Here is a 24543-nt window from a genome sequence, read left to right as displayed (position 1 = left end):
AATCATATAACAAAATGTTCCTCATAAAAATCGGTCATTCTTCACCACACTGAGAAGCAGTAGGCATGGTGCTCGCATTATTCATGACCTGACATCAGTAAAGGACGCTACCCCTAAACAGGAATTTGACCTTTATGCCTCTTCCTTACCCATTAATGATATCAGAGAGTACTACTTAACACTTTACACAACTATTTTAAAGTTAAGAGACATAGTTTGAGTTAAACATGGCAAATTATTGCAGTTGCAAATGTGGTTGCGATAATATGCAAGTACCGTATTTTGTTATATTATTTTATCCTCTAGCATCCATGTTGTAAATATGGTATAAATAGTTGGTTTATATGGCTATACCCTCCTTACCGCTTTTCATTCTTCTTAAGACAGTCATATACTCCTCCTTCCAAGTCATTTTCCATTTGTTTCTCTAGACTTTGACTGTAATAGGTTATTGGGGGCCTCTACTGCTTATATTATTCTCTAAGATGTAAGTTTCCCTGTAACATAACTGCTGTTTTATAAATGCATTGTTTTTGTACTGTTTTTTATATATATATATATATATATATATATATATATATATATATATATATATATATATATATATACACCTATACTTTACTGCTTCCTGTAATGACTTACAGTTTTTCCTTTTTAGGTTTGAAAAGTTTGTAAACTTCAATAAAAATATATTTGAAAAAAAAAAACAAAAGGAAAGCCTAGAGGAACCAGTATTGCCTTCTGAGGAAATAAATTTCAATGTAAATTTTTTTTAGCACAAAGCACAGTTGTCCCAGACTCTCAACACCTACGTACAAGCAGTACACTTTTCTCAAAAAAAAAAATAAAGATAAACTAGGGAGTCCCATTAGGGACCTAGGATAGACTGTCAGCTGAAAAAAGATGCCTGACAAGTGGTTAGCAGAGCTTAGATGTCAAGTAAAGCAACCTGACAGGAATTGGAAGTATAGAGGTAAAAGTTTTGATTTTTAGGGTAGTCTGTTAAAAGTCCAAAGTGGAAGCCCTAACAATAAATGTTGAAATTTATTTACAAAAATGTTAATATATACAAGGGATTCATTCACCTTAGGGAACCTTCAGACAAAACATAAGATTTTGAAGTGAAACTTTTGTGACAATCCCTGGAAAACAATCCTTCGACAATAACATTTTGGCTAAAAATAAATGAATGTTTCTGAAAGAACTGGTCTAAGGGTGGTAATCCTCAAATGGGAAATTATCTGCCCAGTCTTGTAAAAGAGCAAGCTGACAGTCGATTACCCAAAGTTGTCAGAGGAATGCTCTCTCCAGTGGCAAGAAAATCCTGAAGTTTTATACTGCTTCATTTGTGCATGGCAGTTACTAGGGTGCATGGAAGGTGACCTAAAGTTTTGAAAGCTGACTGCCTAATCCTTGGAGGAGTGTCCCATATAGCTTAGGCTACTGCAACAGTGATATAACGACGAACATCAAGTGTTCTTGTGTATCCAATGTGTAGGATATCAAGGAGTACAATGGTAAATGCATATGTACATCTCCAAGAAAGGTTATTGCTGTTAAAATGCATGTTTCATTTTCACTTCTCTTTTAATAATCATACCATGTTAAATAATATATATTGTTGAATGAAATATGCCTTTCTCCACATTCCACTCCTTTTTACTGAAATTCACTAATTCAGAAAGGACAAAAAAGTAAATCATGGCAGTTACTAATAGACAGTACAGTGCAGTAAATCATATTCATCACTATATATCCATCACCTGTGCTCTCCAAAGTTCATGGCGCTCCCTCGCTACCCGCCAGTGTGTATCTCCCATCATGGCTATTAATAGGTTGACCATCAGTAGGGTGGCAAAGATAGAGAAGGCTGTATAAAGAGCCATGAACATAGCTGGCACATTCACATTGTAGTTAGATGGGCCATCAATGATGGTCACAAACAGTTCATAGGTGCTGTACAGTGCCATTGGGAAGGAGGTGAAGTGTGGAATGCCACTGGGGTCCTCAGTCTGAAATATTACGTGAAAGGCTAAAAGAAAATAAAACTTAGATCAGTGAAGCACTACTATGCATCTTTGGCAGACGTAAACTTTAAAATATGAATGACAAATTTATATTACAGTACTAATATGACTCAAGAAGCTTAAACCTGAACCCACTATCACAAAAAACAAACAAAACAAAAAATCTCTTTTCCCGCCTTTGCTGAACTAGATTAGTCCAGATTTCAGGTTTTGCTGAATTCCGGACTGTTGTGCAGTTTCCTGTGTTGCCCATATCCTTATATGGATAGGAGGAAGCTTCTCTGTTCATCAGTGAGAGTGGGGAGCTTTGAGCAGCCTATCTGTCCCTGGAGGAGTGGTCTCAGCCCTGAAACTAGCAGCTTATTGGCCGTTTTGGGTCAATTCCTATCTCTTTCAGTTTCCCTGCTTTAAAACCCACATTTGCACGGTTTGCGCCAGTATACAACTCCGCACAGCTCCTCATGGTGTCCTGCAGAGTGATACAGGCAACAGAGAGACCCAAGAGAGACTTTTCCAGATTTAAGTATTTTTTTCTCTGTTTTTTTTTTTTTTTTTGCTCCGACTGCCTTTTCCCACCTAAAAAGCGAATTTCTAACTGATCTGTGCTTCAAAAAGTTTAAATTGCATTTGTCTTCTGCTTTTTACAGTTTTTGCACTTGTTTCATATCAATTTAAGTCATTTTTGTATTGTATAACTGTTGTAGGCCACACACTAAAGTGCGCTAGCCTGTTTATAGCATTTACAGTGTTTTCTGTGTGTTTTTCTGCTGTTTCCTGGAAAAAAAAAATCTCTTTTCCTGCCTTTGCTGAACTAGATTAGTCCAGATTTCAGGTTTTGCTGAATTCCGGGCTGTGGTATAGTTTCCTGTGTTGCCCATATCCTTACTTAGATAGGAGGAAGCTTCTCTGTTCACCAGTGAGAATGGGGAGTTTTGAGCAGCCTATCTGTCCCTGGAGGAGTGGTCTCAGCCCTGAAACTAGTAGCTTATTGGCCGCTCTGGGACAATTCCTATCTCTTTCAGTTTCCTTGCTTAAACGGGTTTAAACTATTCCCGGCTCCACAAAGTCTGCTCTTCACTTTTTCCCTTAGAACTGTTCTAAATCTCAAAGTAAGCACTCTATTTTCATTCTAAAGCCCTGCAGTTGCTCGTATAAGTAATCTTATAAGTAAGCACTAATAAACTAAAGCACTACACCCTCTTATACTCCCTTTAAGTACTTGGCTCCCTATTGGTCCTTTTTGATCAGTCAAAAAGTAGTTCCTTATACTATTCTGGTATGTCCAAAAGTCAGTTTCGGGTTTACTCTCCAGTCCAGCTGGTGAATCTGGGAATCTTGAGGCAATGTTACAACTGCCTTATGTACACAGACCACCCTCTCCTCCTCCCAACAAGCTCAAATATATGAGAGATGCAACTATATAGCCAAACTGGAGGCTGAGCTCTCTCAACCCAATACTGGCGCAGTCAGTCAGGAGGAGAAAATAACCACACACGCCACAAATCCAGTCTCACATAGACCTATCACAACAGAAAAACAAACACACAAAAACACACTCGGAGGCTCTAAATAAAAATCTGCCCAAGCAGCAGAGAGCTCCAAAGCAGACATCCAAGCAACCGCTACCCCACAACAATACCCACGTATCACATAGTTTACAAAGTCAGTGTGCCACACAGTCACAGCCCTTAAGACTAAACAACACACCTAATACACTTGTAATAGGTGACTCTATTGTCAGACACACTGACGTCCCACTCACCAGGCTGAACAAGGAGAAGGTCACTGTAAGCTGCCTGTCGGGTGCCTGGATCTGCCACATAACACAAGTACTCGGGTCACTCCAAAGCAAGTACAAATATGACTCCGTCATTGTCCATGCTGGTGTGAATGACCTGAGACGTACCTCCCTGGACTACATGAAGAGAGACATAGAGGAGCTCTCTGATCATGTAGCCCAGGCCAGTATGGCCCTGACCTTAAGTAGCATCTTACCCTCACCAAGAATGATGCCACAGTATAAAGACAAAATGATCAATTTTAACAATTGGCTAAAGTATTGGTCTCATTCAAAGGGGATCCAGTGTCTGTCAGCCTGGGATGACACGCCCGACAAGCCACGTTGCTTCGCTAGGGACAGCTTGCACCTGTCACCCTGGGCTTTCGAATACTGGCTAAGGCTCTTGCCACCCCCATATTGCCTTTTTTAGGCAAGGCTCAAAAGACAAACCCACCTCCATAGACAACACAAAGAAAAAGAAACTAAGGGTAATGCTGCTCAACGCTAGAAGTCTAAACCTCAAGATGCATGCACTCGAGGCTCTCCTCAGTATGGAGATATCTGTGCAGTAACAGAAACCTGGTTCAAGGCTCCCAAGAGCACCCCAGCACTACCAGGTTATACCTCATACCATGCTTTTCGGCCCCAAAACTCGGACCGAACCACAAAAGGAGGGGGGTAGTATCCATATTCATCAAAGATACCCACACCTCCAGGTTAGTGGCACTGCATGAAGCATCGGAGACCATCCATGTGCAACTAACAGTGGGCAAAACTGCCTTTCAGTTTGTAAACTCAGGAACCCCACTCAGCTTTCCTGAGAACACTGGAGAATATGAAGGTCTCTCCAAACACCGTTATATTGGGTGACTTCAACTACCCAAACATAGACTGGGAGCACTTCTCAAGCCCCAACACCCTCGCCCAAGAGTTCCTAGAATTTATAAACTCAAATGCTATGGAACAACTCGTCACCACTCCCACAAGAGGGGAAAACATATTGGACCTGATCATCACCAACATGGGGACTATATGTTCCATACCAGAGGTATACCCCTCATTGGTAAGATCTGACCATAAATTAATCTCACTGGACATCCATATCCTGTCCCCACCCCCAGCCAAGGAAACCAAGGTGAACTTCTCAAAAGCAAACTTCACACTTCTCAAAACTGAGGTGGAATCCTTCAAAGCCCCCGGGCCAGTGGAAAATACGGCCTAAACCACAGAATCCATTACAAACACTTTCTATGGACACCTACAGGAATGCATGGATCGTGCTATCCCAAATAAAACCAAAACTCATTCTTCCAAAGGCAGGAGACCTGTCTGGTGGACCCCAGCCATAAATAAGCTATACAACAGAAGGAGGAAGCTACTACATGATAGAGCAAAATCCCGAAAAGGGAAGGCATCTCTGATTAGTACTAGCAAGAAACTACGATCCCTCATAAAATCATCTAAGGCCAGCTTCAAAAGAAAAATTGCACAAGATGCTAAAGATAATCACAAGGCCTTCTTTAGTTATGTCAGGAACCTGGGTGGCAACTCCCAGAAATGCTCTGAGTTAGTTCAAAATGACAAAAAATACAGTGAACCCACAGACATTGCCAACATCCTGGCAGACAGGTTCAGTGAAAACTTCTCCCCCCTTCCCCCCAAAAGAGCAAATGTCTATCCCAACAGAGTGTAGCCTCCCTGACATCACAGATGCATAGATGACAGCTGCCCTCTCCAAAGTAAAAAACACAGCATCAATGGGACTGGATGGTGTCCCGGGCTGCGTCTTACACGAACTCCAAGAAGAACTGAACCCTCACAAAGTCACTGTTCAATCTCAGCCTTACTACAGGATATGTACCCAAGGAATGGTGTACAGCAACAGTGGTCCCCACTCCACAAAGGTGGTGCCACAACAGACCCCGGAAACTATCACCCTATAAGCCTGACTAGCCCAGTCTGCAAAGCTATGGAGCGTATCATCATGAAACTCATAAACAAAGACATTGGGAACCTCCAAACACTGGATGCTACCAAATTTGGCTTTGTTAAGGGCAGATCTTGCCTCTTAAACCTGGTCAATTTCTTTGAAACAGTCACCAAGGCAATAGATGAAGGGAAGGTAGTCCACACAGCCTACCTGGATCTTGCAAAAGCCTTAGACACAATACCCAACTCGGGCATCATAAATAAGCTTACCAGCTTAAATATCAACCCCTATGTCACAAGATGGGTTGCAAACTGGCTCAGGGATAGAACCCACATGGTCAGAATTGCAGATGCCATGTCAGACTCTAAACCAGTTACAAGTGGCGTCCCACAAGGCTCAGTCCTGGGACCTCTCTTGTTTGGTATATATTTCTCTGAGGTACAGGCTAACATGGGAGGACTATGACTGACCAAGTTCACAGATGACTGCAAACTGGGTGCCATAATCGACTCGCCGACTGACACAAGCATCCTCCAAAAGGGTCTCACAGAGATGGATAACTGGTGCCAGAGCCATGGCCTAAAGCTAAATGCCAAAAAGTGCATAGTCATCCCCTTTGGGAAAAACAAAGTGCCCACAAATTACCACATAGGTGGTAATCCATTAAGTACGGAAGTAGTAATTAGGGATTTGGGGACCCAAGTAAATAGCAATCTCTCCTTTGACAATCACATTGCCAAAGTGGTTAGAAAGACCTTCTATATAGCCCACCTTATCACGAAAGGGCTCACATCTAGATCAAGAGAGGTCATTGTGCCCCTCTACTCATCACTCATCAGGCCCATAATTGAATACAATGCCCCATTTGGGATGTACCTTACCCGACAAGTGCAGCAACTGGAAAGACCCTAAAAGTACCTCACCAAGAGGATCAAGGGACTCAGATGCCCTACGCAGTTAGGCTAAAGAAACTCCAGCTCTACTCAGTTGCTTACCGCCTACTCAGAGGCGATCTGTGCCTGACGTATAAAGCCATGTCCAACCCAGAATTAATGGACATGCTCTACCTCAGGAAATCCAAATCCCTTAGAGCTACACGCTCCAGGGACTTAAACCTCAGCACAGAAATAAATAGGACATGCTGGATGGACAGATTCATATCCCAGAGGCTCCCCTCACTCCGGAACAAAATCCCAATCCATGTTAGGCAGAGTCCCTCAATGACCCTCTTTAAGAGAAATCTTGACGAGTGGATGGGAGATCGTAGCTTTACCCCTGGGATCTCTTCTGTGTCCCTACTAGACAGAGGCACAGTAAACTAACCTCAAAAGGGCTATATTCTGCGACCTACTATACAGAGACACAGTCAACTAATCTAAAAGGGTGGCGAAAGCCAAACACACTCTGGCTCGGCTTATAAATGCCCTAGGTCAGATAGCCTAGTTATCAACCTATGAACATACATGACTTACACAAATGTTTACACTTTCATATAGCAATCATTAAATACTAATTCAGGATAACAGATGAATGTCAGTTCTTCTGCAACTCATGGCAATTGCTTCTTCTACAGCAAAAGACAGGCACATTTGCATAACAACTTTGACTCACAATCCTATTGGCATTCTAACAATCTAGCTTCTTGAAACCAGCAAAAAATATAATACCAGCTGGTTCTATTAATATAGTTGATCTATTAAAACTTGAAAATCCAAGCTGATAAATACTTAGGACTTTGGATCATGGACGTAGCCCTCTCATTTATTAGCCACATGAAACAACTGATTGGTTATGTCATAATGCAAATATGCCTGCTATTGCATATTTATATATGTAACTACTAAATCAGAAAAAGCCACAGTCAAAAATATAATTCCTTGTCCTGATGATGGTGTGCCAGTTATCGCTCTAAACTCCAGTCAGAACACTCAACACTACAATATCTGAAGGTATATAACCTTAGTCTCACAAAAGGAACACGAGTGTATTACTCTAAAGATGGCCAACTGGCTGCTTGTACTAGCCTATGCCTCACTTATAGCAACACTAACCTTTAAAATACTTATATATTAATCCTCCAGGCACAGACTAAACACAAAGAAATTCCATAAGGATCTTCACACAACTCTGAAATCATGCCAGCACTGCAAAGACTCCAAACTGTCATGTCGTGGGAGAAAAAAACGTTTTAAAAATGTTATCCCGGCTAACTGGAATCACATCTCAGCAGAAATCTGTGATGAAACCACATAGCCACATTTTACGATGAAGCTAACAGACCACTTTACAAATGCTTGGATATTTCACACTGCTTCAAAGATAATAGGAATAAAACAAATGAATATCATCAACAAAACCCTTTATGCAGTCTCTGAAGCATTACTAATTAATAATTTTCTGATGATGCACAATGTAGTAATGTTCAAAAACCCTGGAATTTTGTGCTGTCTGTATTACATACTACAAAAAAGTCTCAGTATAATTCAACAGACATGACTACAAAGATTTTTGCAAAACTTTATCTCTCTGTCCTTATCCCTCTGTTCCTGTAAACTGCACAGAGGTCTCCTACCATTCTCTACACTAGTTTTGTAACGTCTTATTTCTTCATCTTACAAAAAAAAAAAAAAAAAGAGGCAAGTGCAACTCAATGAGCCTAATAAAATACCTTCCTTTCAAAAGTCCAGCCATACAACACCACAAGCAACTACATATAATCCCATTCTTAAAGCATAATATAAATCAACTACAGTAGTTTTGTACTACAAAACTTTTTAATACTACCTGTATTGTCCCAACAATATGCAGACATCTTTTATGCAGTATTTTTGGCATTTTGACAGTCCAGTTTGTGAGCTTAATTTTTCCTTACTATTATTACTACTATGCAATTAGTGCATATGATTAAAACTCTGACTTCTTAATGAGCCGCTTCCTGTGCCAGGGGTACAGGGCTTGAATCTTTCCACCTTTATTTGCCTACTGTGCAACCTTAAGCAAATTGCTTGTGTAGACAGAGCTTTGGGGTCATTGGGAATCTAAGCTAGGCTCCTTAATGGTCTCCTGGACTGTATGCCTAGTTACTCCCTATGAACCTATGCAGAAGAGAGAGAGAGAATCCAGCTTTAGTCCTCCCACAACACTTTTTCCTTTGGTAACAAATATACATTTTCAACAAGATGAGCAAGAGTTAATACTCATGCACTTAAATGCCAGAAGTCCATGTAATATGTCCTTTTTCAAGCATGGATGTACCAATATAGTCACACATAATAGTAATCCTAGTGGTTATTAAAATATGGCTAAATATCCTACATAAAAAACTGGACAGTGTGACGCCCCTGCACTGGCCCAGTAATCAAAGAGCCTCAATCCTCACCACTAGTACCAGTGAGGGGCATACACATTGGGAGGATGACAAGTACACACAGTAAACTACAATTGCCCTTAAGAGCACAGAGAGATCACAGTCAATCTGGGGTTGGTTTCTCCCTCTTTCTCCAGCTCTCCAGTAAGACTCCCCCACTGGCACAGCTATAAGGTTAAGATCTCAGCCAAGTGGTCAAGCCAAAACCTCCAGCACCATCTCTGTCCAACCAGTGCTTCATGTCCCTGCCCAAGTAGCTGACACACACACACACACACACACACACACACACACACACACACACGTTTACTTTGAGATTTGCTTTATATACAAACACACACACACACACTCCTGGGAAAGGCTGGCATAGGTTTACTAGCTATGCCCCCCTCTGCCCAGACTAAAAGGTAGCTATCACTGCCACCAACAGCTCTTTAGCACCTACTCTAAGGCCCTTACAAAGGGTGCCCAATCCTACTGTGTTGTTGTTGTTGGTCTTTCGGCTTTTCCCGGTAAGGGGTTGCCACAGAGGAACTCCGGTCCACTAATGATTGGCAGTAGATTTTTATGAAACGCCGAGGTGCCAGCTCGACACCCAACCTTCAATGAAGGCATGCCCATTTATGCACGCTTGTCTTTCGAATGCTACCAAACCACAGGGAGGACATGCAGACTCCACACAGAAGGCACTCCCAAGCCAAGCCGATCCTACTGTGTAATATTAATATTATCCAAATGATAAGTGGGACCAAGAGCAAGGCTACTGAAGTGGCCTCTACAGTGTCACCAAATACATATGCATGTACTCAAGAGCTTAAACATCTCCAAACCAGCCAAGATTAAAAGGTTTAAATATATTTAATAATAAATGATAAAAGAACAAGCCAATACTCAGCCAATACAGTAACTACAGAATTCAGAATCACAGGAAATATTTTAAAATGACATTGCAGGACAGTCTCAAATAAATACATAAAACATTTAAACTAATCTTTTCTGTATTCCTATCTATATCTAAAAGAAATTCCTTTTCCTTAGTTATTTACTATTAGCAAGGCAAATACAGATGATGATGAGTGGATGTTCTTGCTAGGTCCAAGACAAGATACAAAATGCAGTCTCTCTCTGAGAGAGTGCTCAAATTAATATTACATTTTACTGCTGGGTTAGCCTGGATGACATCATTCTTTGTCACCTGCCCTCAGTTCCCAGGCTAAGCAGACACTAACATCTCTGTGTCAAAAATACATCTCTCTCAGATGTGCGGCTGCTAGGAAGTCACAGAAATATAAAACACTTTACATTTCAAACATAGCAAATACTTCTCTCCAGGACAATAGAAAAAATTTCTAGCTCTAGAGATCCTATCTTCTTGCTACATTGAAACTCAACTGTCATAGCACATCGCAAAGCACTTAATTTCCACTTATTTTCGTGAAGTTTTGTTAAGATAACTCTATGTTCCAACTTCTACTATTAAAGCATACATTTGCACAGGTATATAGTTTATACACATTTCTTTTCTTTTCCAGTAGAGTACACTGTGGTTACATTCTTGAAGCTCAGTACACAACATACAGTTCACCATATAAACCAAGAAGTCAAATACACTCCAAAAACTATTAATTCAAAAGAAGCAGGATCCAAAATGAAGTTCCACAGCAAACTTTATTGATTTTTAGTGCTTTTGTCGGCCTTAAGCCTCAGACTTCATCAGAAACACTCGAAATACAAAGTAACACTCTTAAATATCAAATCAGTACCATCACATGATTTTAAAACCCCACTCCCCATAACTTAACACAATTAATTCATGAAGAACACCAGTTCATTTGTGAAAACACTTTTGTTCCTAAAGGAACATTACCTAAAATCTAGTGTGCAAAACTTCTGCAGTTGGTGTTTTTTCATAAAGTGCAAATGCAATAAAAAGTAAACAATAATAACATAAAAAATTCATAATCATTACTATGATACTCAATATTAATGACGGTCCTAATAACTTGTGAACCTTTTTTCACATGTGGAATTCAGATTTAAGTTTTAAATAACTACTAATAGACAAGGTCTCATTCAGACCTGGGAAACTGGTAGCATTAACACGGAGTTGCCAAATCAACTCCCTATACTCTAACCATACATCTTTTGGACCACCCCTCATATCCTTGTCAGTGACTTGCTCCAGACCTGAAAATCTGAAGCAATGCCCACTATGTTCGAAAGTGTGTCTAGCTATAAAGCATTGGACATGTTAACTTTCCGTATGTGACAGAGATGTTGGTAAATCCGTTTATTAAAAGCATTTTTAGTTTTTCCTATATAAAACATACTGCATTGTTGACAAATTACGATATATACTAAAGCTTTTGTCATACAGCTCATCTTATGCATAAGTTTGATGGTACTATAACTTTCTATATGCACAAGATCTGTTTCAAGAACATAACTACATTGTGCACAATGTCCACATCCTCTCATACATCCGACATTTTTGTGTACACTCCTTTCTAAAATATTTTTAATATTGGAACTTCTTTTATACACCACTACTGGCCTTGATCCCATTTCCATTTTACTTTCTTTTATATCATTTAATATGCTCCAATCGTTAAGAATAATATCTTTTATCTCACTGAAAACAGGGCTAAATGTCAAAATTAACACCCTGCTAAAGCCTCTGTCAGTGACGCCTGTGTTAAAATGATCTAATACACCATCCAATGTTTTCATGGCATTTGTATTTGACACGTTAACACCTAATAAGGGAAGAAAATGCCCACGGATTCTTTTAGTAATAACTTCCTGTAAAATGGGATCAATAAATGTTTCAGGGTATCCTCTCCTGATTAACATATGTTTGAGGGTGTTCATTTCATCGGTGAATTGTTTATAATCACTGACCATTCTTGTTATTCTCACCCCTTGCCCCTTAACCAATGATTTTTTCTGGTGTATGAGGTGACTGCTACCATAATGCAACAAGGTATTCGAATAAGTAGGTTTCCTGTATATTGTTGAGTTAAACCCTTTTTTGACCTGAACCTTGGTGATTTTAATGTCCAAGAAATGTATTGTGCCCTTGGTAGATTCCATGGTAAAGGAGAAGAATGTAGTTACTACTGTTTAAAAATTCAAAAAAAAATAAACAGTCCAATGCTTCATCCGTGCCATCCCAAAATATCAGGATGTCATCCAAAAAACGCCCATAGAATTTACAGAATTTAAATAACTCATGTTTGAACACAAACATTATTTCCCAATAGGTAAGGACAATATTGGCAAATAAGAGGGCACATGCTGCCCCCATTGCAACACCCACCTTTTGTTTGAAGTACTGGCTTTCAAACACAATAAAATTGTTCTCTAAAATTACTTCCATAAGTGTTCTAAGCATCAAAATTCTGTTATGTCCAATCGTAGTGTTGTTGCAAAGAAAGTCATAAAACCATTGAATACCTAGGGCATGTGGAATGACACTGAAGAGATCCTTGACATCTATAGTAACTAATATCAGGTGTTCACAAAATAAATTATCCGTGATTTTACCCAAGCAGTCCCAGGAATCTTTGAGAACGTGCTGGAATTTTTCCAACACATTTTTGAGTTGAAAATCTACAAATTTTTCTAAATTGAATGTCTTAGATGCCTTAGCATCTACAATGGGTCTCATTGGGGGGGGGGGGGGGATCAACAATATTTTTGTGAATTTTTGGGATGCCGAAGATAGTCTGTATCCGGGGTGATTTTTGTTGCAAAAAATTAAATTCAGATAGTGATGTCCATCTAATAATAAATCATTCAAAATAACATCAATGTGCCTGCATGCTATACTCAATTCATTCAGAGATGTTTGTTCATAACTATCACTGAAAAGGTGTTCATACATTTTTTCTACATAGGCCCTCCTTTCCATTACCACTATGCCCCCTCCCTTGTCGGGTTTCATTAACCTGATGTTCATGTTCTCACATATACTTTTTAAAAGATCACTTTCTTCATGAGAAAGTTTAGTTGTACAGTTGTTTTTTCTATATTTAATAAGATTCCTTACTTGATTACTACATACATTTTCAAACACCTGTAACAAGGGATGTAATGGAGGGTTAAATGTACTTGATTTTTTACATTGTGGTATTTGTATCCTATTAATTTAATTGTCAAAAAAAATACCTAAATTAACTTTCCTGACAAACATTTTAATTTCCAAAAGAATTTTTTCCACTGCTGGCACCTTCGAGGAAACATAATTTAGCCCTTTTTGAAATAATTCTGCCCACTCATTGTCTACTGTTGTATTACTTAAATTGAATATTTTGAAATCACCCTCATTGTTCGTAATGATGTGTGTGTTCATTTGGGTGGCAGAATCTTTTACCACCTGTTGTTCCCCCTCCCTCGTCCCCTGTAGGGGCGGCCCTTGTTGGAAAATGTATTCCTGTAGTTCCCATTGTTCTCTACATCCCTGCCCTGGGCAAATTGCCTCGTTCTGTTCTGAAGGCATTCTGACCTCCTCAATGGCATGTCTAAAGGGACTACATTGTCACCATTGTCATTTACATTATCATCCCTCAAGTCCTGGTCCACATACTCATTTTGATACATATTTTCTCTATCACTGTCCTGTTGAATTCTAATGAATCCACTTGGTGTGGGATAGGCTCTACCAGCTTCATAGTCTTTTTAGTCCCTTACTAACTTTTTACTTTTTTTTATTCACCAAGTCCTCTACATATTTATCAATGTCAACAAACATAGCCCTATATTTATCAAACTTTAACGGAAACCCTAAATAATTTTTGAGCGTTGAATCACATTCATCAACAGTTTTTTTAATAAACATCATTTTCCTATCATTTTCCTTAATAATACATTCAACAAGCTCACAACCATGTCTGTTGAACAAGCTCACAACCATGTCTGTTGAACATTAAGACAAGTTCTTTATAAAAGTCAGAGCCTTGAATAGTATCTGAGGGAATTCTCCATGTCCTTAAACCCTTAGGCACTTGCTCCCTCTGCAAGCATTCACGTAAATAATTCTTCACCTGCAATTTACGATATTTGATTATTCCCTTCTCGAGATGTTCCAGTTGTTCATCAACCGTTCCAACATAATTGTTGGCATGCCTGTTATCACTAAAGTCTTTAAAGTCACTAGATAATCCTTCGTTCATCCACTCAGATAGTGAAAAATACGCTGCACCATTCGCGATGCCAGTCACCAAATTAGCTCCTCCAGGTACCTCTCCTCATCCAATCACAGTCATTGCATGTGCCGTGGAGGCAGAAATAGGACTACCTTGAGCTGTGGGAATGGAATTGGTAATGCTATCTTGCGAGCTACCTCACAAGCTGTTGACTTGTCCAAAAGTAGTTGGTAGGGCAGATAAATTCCTTCCCAAGTCCATTTTCTGCTTGGACAGCACCTGTATTAAAGCTGCCAGGCTCCCAATAGAACTGTTAAGTTCACGGATGGAACCTGCTGGGGAATCTCCAATGAGAGGAACTGGCTCCATAACACATAAACCAAGAAGTCAAATACACTCCAAAAACTATTAATTCAAAAGAAGCAGGATCCAAAATGAAGTTCCACAGCAAACTTTATTGATTTTTAGTGCTTTCGTCGGCCTTAAGCCTCAGACTTCATCAGAAGCACTCAAAATACAAAGTAACACTCTTAAATATCAACTCAGTACCATCACATGATTTTAAAACCCCACCCCCCATAAATTAACACAATCAGTAGCAATCTATCTCCGGTCAAGAATCTCTGCTGGTCTCTTTTACATTAGCCACTCAAACATAATTACACAAAGGATAGGTCTTCAGCCTTGTTACGTATGTAGCTTGCCACCACTAATGTTAATCTAGTATTGGTATAACCGCTATGTCTATGGTGATTAACATTTCATGGTCTACTGAAACTGAACAAAACCAAGATTACCACTTCATTCAGACTTTAGTATTCTCACAACATTTAACTGACTCCAGTAAAATGCACCCAGAACACACAGGTGCAACACTTAATACATTTATTGGGTTTATCACTTGAGACGAACGCAAACATATATTTATACAAAATGAAACAAACCATGATAACATGTTCACAGTTACAAACACTATACATCAGATAAGTCTTTTATACAATCATCAGCAATCCAACATCGCATAAATTGGTCATTTCCTGCCTTCCCTTAAACGTCATTCCCCCTCCAAAACATTATTCTGTGAGTATTGTTCCCACAATTTCCATTTTTTCTACATAATTTACTCTTAACCCTTTTCTAAAGATCACAATTTCAGTACTTTGCGTCTGTTAAAATATTCACTACTTCAGATACTGTTTTTTTACTTTTCCATTTTATAGTAACTGCTTTCTTGGCAGTCAACAGAATTAAACGCAACAAGGCCTTATGTCTAGGCAATTCTGATTCTATATCCCAGGTCATTTGATCATCCAATATTTTTGACAGAGCACTCTGCTGGGAATTTTTAAAATCTACCAACTCATTACACTTACAAAACATATGTTCCCAGTTATCTCCTTCTTCCCCATCACACCTCCAACATTTGCCATCTATCTGAGGAAAGTCTTTGGAGTCGGTTTGGGGAATAAAAATACCTCTGCAAACACGTCCAAGCAAAACTCCTAAATCTTCCAGATTTGGTTGCATATTTGGCAGCCATGGACATATCCTCCCGTTAGACAGGTGCAACACTCTTGACTGGATCTATCTAAATGCATACAAAACTTGTTAGTAGAACAATACTACCAGAGCCATTGCATCCACACTATGCAGTATGGAAAAATAAACCCCCTCCCTCCCAAGATAAATTTTGGAACAAGTTACCAGTCAACAGAACAGATTAAGATCCATCACATTTAATGGTACAAAAATACTAGATAATGCTTTACAGCTTTTTGACTCTCACCTAACATTTCTAGGCAAAATATGCACAAGCCAGAAAAAAATAGGCAAAGAAAATCATCAGTACCTTGGACTGAGACACAAACACCTATTGAAGGCCATAATTACATGCCCTGGAAAACCTGCAAATGATCAAAAACGTTCTCAGCTAGCCATCAAATATAAAGAACTTAGGAATGCATACCAGAAACAGTTTAAAAACAAAAAGAATCAAGTACCTGCAGCTGCATCAAAACAATAAAATCAATTCCGTATTCTTTTGTGGGCAACACCAAACTAAGCTGAAATGAAACGCTTCAACTTCACATGACATCAGGGCTTCACTAATAACTTTGCCAGGTAGTTTTGAAATAAATTACAGACAAGCACAACCTTCCTACTTTCTCATACAATGTGTAAACCAATTACCCAATTCTCAAACCAGACATTTCTTTCTAATTCATTATAGCAAATATTACCAGAAAACAAAATGGGCCACAGTTTACCTTGGATAATCTCCCTCCGACTATTCCCAAATGCCTAACAAACTGTATTATTGGTGCCTAGTAGAATGTATATTTCATATTATAAGGGAATATGTCCTAAGTATATTCAACAAAAGTGATAAAATGGTAGAGAATTAAGGCCACTACCTGTTTTTAAGTCCTCTTTCTAAAATATGAGAAAGGGTTATCCATATCCAGTTCACAGATTTATTTGACTCTGCACACGATACAGTTTTCTTTTTGGCCATAGGACTCAAACTGCCCTATTAAAAGTAATAAACCACATAGCTACACAATAAGACAAAGGTGATACTACATCAGAATTCTTCCTCAGATTCTCTGAAGACAACACAGAGTTAATAATATGTTCCAGGCTATTACAAACAATTAATACCAACACTGAACAGCTGTCATGGCTTAGTGGTTTAGTACCTTGACTCTAGTGCATGGTATCCTCGGTTCGAATCTGACCACTGATTCCCCCCCTCCCCCCCAAAAGGAGAGATATCTATACCAAGCGATTGCAGCCCCCCAAACATCTCCAACGCCCAAGTGAGAACTGCTCTCTCCAAAGCAAAAAACACAGCATCCATGGGACCTGATGGTGTCCCCGGCTGTGTGCTCCACGAACTCAATGAGGAATTAAACCCACAGCTAGGACAGCTGTTTAATCATAGTCTTACCTCTGGATACGTACCCAGGGAGTGGTGCACTGCAACTGTGGTCCCACTTCACAAAGGCGGTGCCTCCACCGACCCTGGAAATTACCGGCCCATTAGCTTGACAAGCCTTATCTGCAAAGCCATGGAGAGGATCATAATGGACCTCATAAATAAAGACATAGGGAATTTGCAGACTTTGGATCCATCACAGTTTGGCTTTGTCAAAGGCAGATCATGCCTTCTAAACTTGGTTGACTTTTTCGAAACAGTCACCAAAGCCATTGATGAGGGAAAGGCAGTCCATACAGCCTACCTCGATCTGGCGAAGGCCTTCGATACAATACCCCACTCGGGTATCATTGAAAAACTCATCAGCTTAAATGTTAACCCATACATCACAAGATGGGTTGCAAACTGGCTGAGTGACAGAACCCACAGGGTCAAAGTTGCTGGCGCCATGTCAGACTCAAAGCCTGTCACAAGTGGTGTACCACAGGGCTCAGTCCTGGGCCCACTCTTGTTTGGCATCTACTTTTCGAGTACAAGCAAACACAGGAGGGTTATGGCTGACAAAGTTTGCAGATGACTGCAAACTGGGCCATAGTAGAAAACACATCTGACACAGATATCCTTCAGAAGGGTCTCACAGAAACAGATAACTGGTGCCAGAGCCATGGCCTAAAGTTAAATGCCAAAAATGCATAGTCATACCCTTCGGGAAAAACAAGGTTACCCCTAGCTACCAAATAGGTGGCAATCCACTGAGCACAGAAGAAGTTATCAGGGACCTGGGGACCCAGGTTGATAGTAGTCTGTCATTCGACACCCATGTAGCTAAAGTAGTTAGGAAGACCTTCTACATTGCCCACCTTATCATGAAGGGATTCTCATCTAGATCAAGGAGGTCATAGTCTCCCTATACTCATCACTCATCAGACCAATGATTGAGTACAATGCCCCATTCGGAATGTATCTGACCCGACACTTGCAGCAGCTGGAGAGGCCACAAAAGTTCCTCACCAAAAGGATAAAGGGTCTCAAACATCTGTCCTATGCTGCCCGACTGAAAGAACTCCAGCTCTATTCAGTCGCACCGCTTGCTCAGAGGTGACCTTTGCCTAACATACAAGGCCATGTCAAACCCAGATTTGATGAATATGCTTCACCTCAAAAAGCTAGATCCGTCAGAGCCACAAGGGTGGGAGACTTAAACCTCGACACGGCTATTAATAGGACGTGATGGAGGGATAGATTCATCACCCAAAGACTCCCTATGCTGTGGAATAAAATCCCGGTATATGTGAGGCAGAGCACCTCGCTGGCCTTGTTCAAGAGAAATCTTGACCAATGGATGGGAGATCGCAGATATACCCCAGGGATTACCTCAGTGTCACTGCTCAACAGAGGCACAGCAAAATAATGGGTATAGTTCCCCATACTAAAGGGGTGGCGTAAGCCACAAAACTATGGGCTAGGCTTGTAAATGCCCTCGGGCAGATAGCCTAGTATGAACCTATGAACCTATGAACTAAAGAAAACACTATCATCTACAGTAAACTCACTCTCAGAGGATATGTAAACACAACTGTATGACTTCAAAGGGATTAGTAAAGCTCTGACCTCTACAACTGGAGTTAAACTAGTCAATGCTTTTCCTTGACCTAAACTTTTCTAAGTATGTACCACTATGAGAAACCTGTACAAAACTATCCAATTCTAACTGGAATCTACTGTAATAAAATATCAAAATCAAGGAAACCCATACTTCTAATATTCTCAACAGCCTGAATTGTGTGTGCCTTGCTATAAATATACAAGCACCTGCTCTACTCACTCTGTCACACACTGTCACACTCTTGCCTGAACTACAACTATTGCCCATCAGCTCATTGCTTTAGTGGTACACGACCAACACTAAAACTGGAGACACTGCTCCACAATGATGAATCTTATGGAACTGAATGCCATTACAAAAAGTAGGCATTTTATCGACTGCACAAACACTTTTTAAAAAGTAGTAAAACCCCATATAGATGTCCTGCTGGTATGTGAAATCACTTAACTCAGTTATGATCCTGTACCTTTATACATTTCATACTCCTTAGGAGCATTTTTTACCAGCAGACTCACAGGTTTTGATACAAAATTACCTCATCCTCTCCACAAGTCAATCCCCCTTAGACCTTCCTTCTAAATTTCCTCTTTTCTACATTTTAAATTGTCATACACAATTTGTCACTTGACCTTTATCATGATTCTTTTTTGTAATGGCATACCTACTTATTCTTTTGCCGTTCTTACTCCCTACTCCAACTTTTCTTTACTCTTCTTCTCTTCTTACTCCATTTACTCACTCCTTTCACTACAAGTCTTCTTCAGTACTAACCAATACTGCCTTGAGCCTACAACTCTACCTTATTCCTCACCTCTTACATCTCTTGATCTGTCGCATCTCCAAATGTCATCTATCGTCAGCTCACAACTCCACTTTTGCTTATGATACCTAAATTATTACCTTAAAGTTCAACTTATCTTTCAAACAATCTTTGAAGTACGTCCTTCTTACAGCACAACATATCAGGTTTTTAGTGTATAAATCCATGAAAATGTTGTGCTTCTTCATTAGGACTGTAACTGTTCACCAACATACAGCATTCAGGTCGGGTTATCTTATATGAAGAAGGTAATAACAAGGGAACAACCCCCCCCCCCCGTCCACAAAAATAATCTCTGGTAAGACTAACCCTACCGCTGCCTCTTGCCACAATCCCATATAGAACATTATGAAAAATCTTCTCCCTAACAGTAGCACACCACCAGCCCAAAAGATCCACTACCGAAACACAAAAGAAATGCACAATACTAAATATATATCCCCATCTAGTCCTTACTTAAATACTAACCCCCCACTGACATACACACACACATACCTACACCTAAAGCCAGAACTTTCTGTACATGCTAAACTTATAGCATGTTAGGAATCCCCCTCACCTGCAAACGAGCAAACCTTGCACACCACATGGATAGTCAGTATTACCAACATCAACATTTCTGGCCTTTGTGGTTTTGTTTCTGAAAGTGTGTTTTAGCATTCAATTCAATTTCTTAATATTATGTCATTTAACAGAATCAACTGCATGGTGTGTGTGTGTGTGTGTGTGTGTGTGTGTGTGTGTGTGTGTGTGTGTGTGTGTGTGTGTGTGTGTGTGTGTGTGTGTGTGTGTGAATCTACTTTCATTCACTGAAAACACATTTCACTGAATTTCAATTCACCCACACCAAATCGTTGAAAGCTCAAATCACTGAAAACTCATTTTACCGAATCATATTTCACAGACTGCAGAGTACTGTAAGGGAAGTAAAATGTACATGCCCTTTTCCCCACTGTAGTGCAATCCCGGAGTTGGTATATATAGTTAGGGGGGGTGTAGCCCTCACCTAGTTTGCTTTTATATTTATGAATCTCATTTCACTGAAAGCTAACAATAAACTAGGTGGGGGGGGACTTTGCCCAACCCCACCAATGTGGGGGGGCTGTGCCCCCCATCCCCCCAACTATATACACTAACTCCAGGATCGCACTACAGTAGGGAAAAGGGCATGTATGCTACACTTGCCTTACAGTACTCTGCATTCAGTGAAATGTGATTCGGTGAAATGAGGTTTCGGTGATTCGAGCTTTCAGCGATTTGTTGTTAGTAAATTGAAATTCAGTGAAATGTGTTTTCAGTGAGTAAAAGTAGACACACACACACACACACACACACACACATATATATATATATATATATATATATATATATATATATACACACACACACACAAGAACAAACCGCATGCACAAATCCTATATATATAAGAACAAACCGCATGCAGAAATCACAAACATACATACAAGTTTCAGCAAAGACTTCAGCACAAAATCAACAGTACTCTGTTGATTTTTTGCTGGACACTTCTTTTACATACATATATTATATAGTACAGTGGTATAAGATCTTACTATAATGGTAGACATCCTTCTCTTAACTGTTGCAGTATGTATTACAATAGGGATCCCATGCCAAGGGCAGCCCAATGTCCAGCCAGTATACCAAAGCCTATCAGTTGCTTTAAGGTACACCATACATCATGCGTATGCTCATTGCATGGAGTAGCACATAAGGGTGATGTCTGGAAGTACCATCCTCAGAACTGAGAGCTCCAGTAGGACCGCCAGTCCTAAGTACAAAAGAGATAATCAGTAAGACCAGAAGAGAAAAGGACCGGGGGATGGGGGAGGAGAGAGGGAGTGAATACTGCAACAGTGAAGACAAGGACATCTACGGTTATGGCAAGACCTTACATAACTGTACTATGTACTCCCATTTCACTATTGCAGTATTCATTACAACAGGGAGAGTCCCAAAGTTCAGGAAGAAGAGAGTGAGTAGGAAGGACCTGCAGAGCTCTCTAGGAGCCCATGAAGCATGGCCTTAGCAAAACCATCTCTAGCTCTGGAAATTCCATCTAAATTTGCAGTGCTTGGTAAATGTATGCACAGAAGTCCAGGTAGCTGCCTCAAGAATAGAGTTAGTATCCAAACCCTTAAATAAAGCAACAAAAGAAGCCACAGCTCAAGTAGAATGAGTCATAACAGAAAAAGGAAGACTCTTTAAAAGGAATAACAAAATGGAATGGCTTTAGAAATCCAAGAAGAAATAGTTTGGTTGAACATATTTAATCCTAAGGACCTTGGATGAAAAGAAACAAAGAGCTGATCAGATTTATGAAAATTCTTAGTCTTATCTAAATAAAATCTGCATTGTCTATGCACATTCAATGTGTGTAGCACCTTCTCACTGCAGATTGCACCTTGTATGAAGGGCACCCTGTCCTTATGAAACACCACAAAAGGAGGACAAGCCATAAGGGCTTGAAGCTCAGACACCCATCTGGTAGAAGTAAGGACCAACAGAACAGTCTTTCAAGAGCAATGTTGCAAGGATGTTGAAGCTGCAGGCTCAAAAGGACGCTGGGTCAATTTTTCGAAAACAAATTTAAGATCCCAGCAAGGAGGTACAGGCCTTCTGTGAGGTCTAATATGTAGGACGCCCTTCAGGAATTGCTTAGCTTCTTATCTAAAAGCTAAAGGAGGTAATAAAGGCAGACAAGCAGAAATAGCTGAAAAGTGGGTCTTAAACAGAAGAATAAGCCAACACAGATCTGTGCAGTTCACAGAGAAGACAGAACCCAAAGAAACATCCACAAAAAGTGGATCCAGGTTATGAGAAAGACACTAAACAGAAAACCTCTTCCATTTGGATAAGTAAGACTTCCTAGTAGTGGGTTTCCTGGCCTCCTGCAGGACCCCAAGCATGTCCTCAGAAAAAAGGGGTCTATGTGGAATCAAAATCCCATCACCCACAGTGTCAGTTGAAAAGTAGACAGGTGGAGAAGGATGAGAGATCCCTTGTCTTGTTTGAGCAGATCCACCCTGTAAGGTAACTTGTGATGACCGCCCTTGGCAAAATGCAGAAGAAGGAACCAATGCTGTCTCAGCCAAAAGGAAGTCATCAACAACATTTTGGGAGCATCATGCTGTATTCTGAACAGGAGAGGAAGAGGATGGAAAGCATTAAAAAACATCCCCTTCCAAGAAAAAGAGAAGGTATCCACCTTCCAAACCACAGGACCTGGGACTCTGGCACAAAATAGAGGAAGTTGTCTGTTCAGAGGTGAGGCAAAAAGATCCATTTGAGGAGTAACCCATTGGTGGACAATGTCCAGAAACACAGCTCTGTGAAGCATCCAGTCATGGGATTGAGTTATGGACCTGCTCAGAGAGTTTCCCCACAATGTTTTAACTTGAGAGAATGTAAATTCTATGAAGTATCACTTGATGCTGGATAGTTAAATGCCACACTAGGATTGCCAACTGGCAAAGAATTTAAGACCTTGCCCATATGATTGAAGTTTTAAAACCTTTAATGGTCTGAATGGAGATCTCAGTACAGTGCGGAATGGGAAAATTTCCCTTTTCCTCGCTGTAGTGCGATCTTGGAGTTTGTATATTTACATAACAGGGGGCTTGCCCCCCTGCAAAAACATTCAGGATTTTTTTTTTCAGGTGTTCAAACTTTTGAAACATTGATCATAGAGTCTCGGTCATATGAAAATCGATGTTTTAAAAGGTCCAAGCATCTGTAGTAGACCCATGTAAACACCTTGAGAGGTCCTGGGGAGAAGAGAGGATGAAAGGCCTGAAGAGCCAGCAAAAGAACTCATCTCTTTGACGTTGAAGTGGTCTTTCTGTTGATGAGGTGTGACCAGACTCCCTGCACCTTTAGGGAGCCAAAAGCTGCTCCCCATCCCACATCTGAAGCATCAGTGAACAGCTCCTGAGAGGGAAGAGGTGGATGAAAAGGGAGCTCTGGATTGAGAGTCAACAGGTGAATCAGCCACTGATGTTCCTGCTTCAGACAAGGAAGAAAACGGGCTAAAAATCTGATGGGATGAGAATGCTGAAGCCAAACTGACTTTAGAAATACTGAAGTTTTCATAGGTGGGACTTTGGCAAAACAGAGCATAGGACTGGTGGAAGCCATGAACCTCACAGCTCTCAGAAATTCCCTGGCTGTTACTGAAGCCAGAGGAAAAAGGGAATGAAATAAGAAAATCAGAGTTATGGCCTTGGGAGGAGACAAGAATGTCATCAAAGGAACAGTGAACCCCAGGCTCTGCAAAATGGAGATGGCAAAAATTTTGCAACAAGGTCTAGGGAAAGACATGGATCCCCCTTAGCCTGCAAAAAGCAATCACAGGAGTGAGGTATTTTATGAATACCCTCGGGGCAGTAGAAAGGCCAAAGGGCAAAGCAGAGAACAGAAAATGCCAGGAAGCAACTGAGAAACATATAAACTTCCTGAAAATGGGATGAATCAGGATATGAGGATTACTCATCCTCGAGGTCCAAAGAATCAGATAAGCCCGAGGAAGCAGAAAGGGAACAAAGTCTGAGGGGACAACATTCAAAAAGAGGGGACCTTCAGAAAAGTGTTTTGATGACAGAGGTCCAGAATATGTCACCAAGTGCCCTCTTTTGTGTCCATCAAAAACATTCTGGAATAAAACCCCTTCCCCCCTTTGGGAAACTGGAACTTCCTGAATAGTTCTCTAAGGCAAGAGATCTCAAAGCACCCCTGTAAAGAAGGGCAACTGCTCCTGAGGGGGCTGAGGAATGCCATAAAAAGGGGGAGAGAGATTTCCAGACCATGAAATACCCTAGGCAGATAATGGACAGAACCCAGGAATCTTCAGTAATACTAAACAAAACAGAAAGAGAAAGGGAAAGATGAAGAGAAAGAGGAATGTGTCTGAG

At 40.3% G+C, this 24543-nt stretch overlaps 1 protein-coding gene across 1 annotated transcript in view; it reads right to left on the bottom strand.

Annotated features, from left to right (window-relative positions):
• The window catches only part of LOC122808197 (transient receptor potential cation channel subfamily V member 6-like), a 346314-nt gene that overhangs the window by 67469 nt on the left and 254302 nt on the right, over positions 1–24543 (bottom strand). The window contains exon 12 of the mRNA XM_044079164.1: positions 1764–2032. Within this exon, the coding sequence (XP_043935099.1) occupies positions 1764–2032 (269 nt within the window). The remainder of the gene's footprint in view (positions 1–1763; positions 2033–24543) is intronic.

This window comes from Protopterus annectens, chromosome 8.part0 (genome assembly GCF_019279795.1).
Source record: "Protopterus annectens isolate FY-2018-M chromosome 8.part0, PAN1.0, whole genome shotgun sequence".
In the NCBI taxonomy this organism is placed as follows: Eukaryota; Metazoa; Chordata; order Ceratodontiformes; family Protopteridae; genus Protopterus; species Protopterus annectens.
The sequence above is the reverse complement of the archived record's forward strand: the minus strand, read 5'-3'. Positions and strand labels throughout refer to the sequence as shown.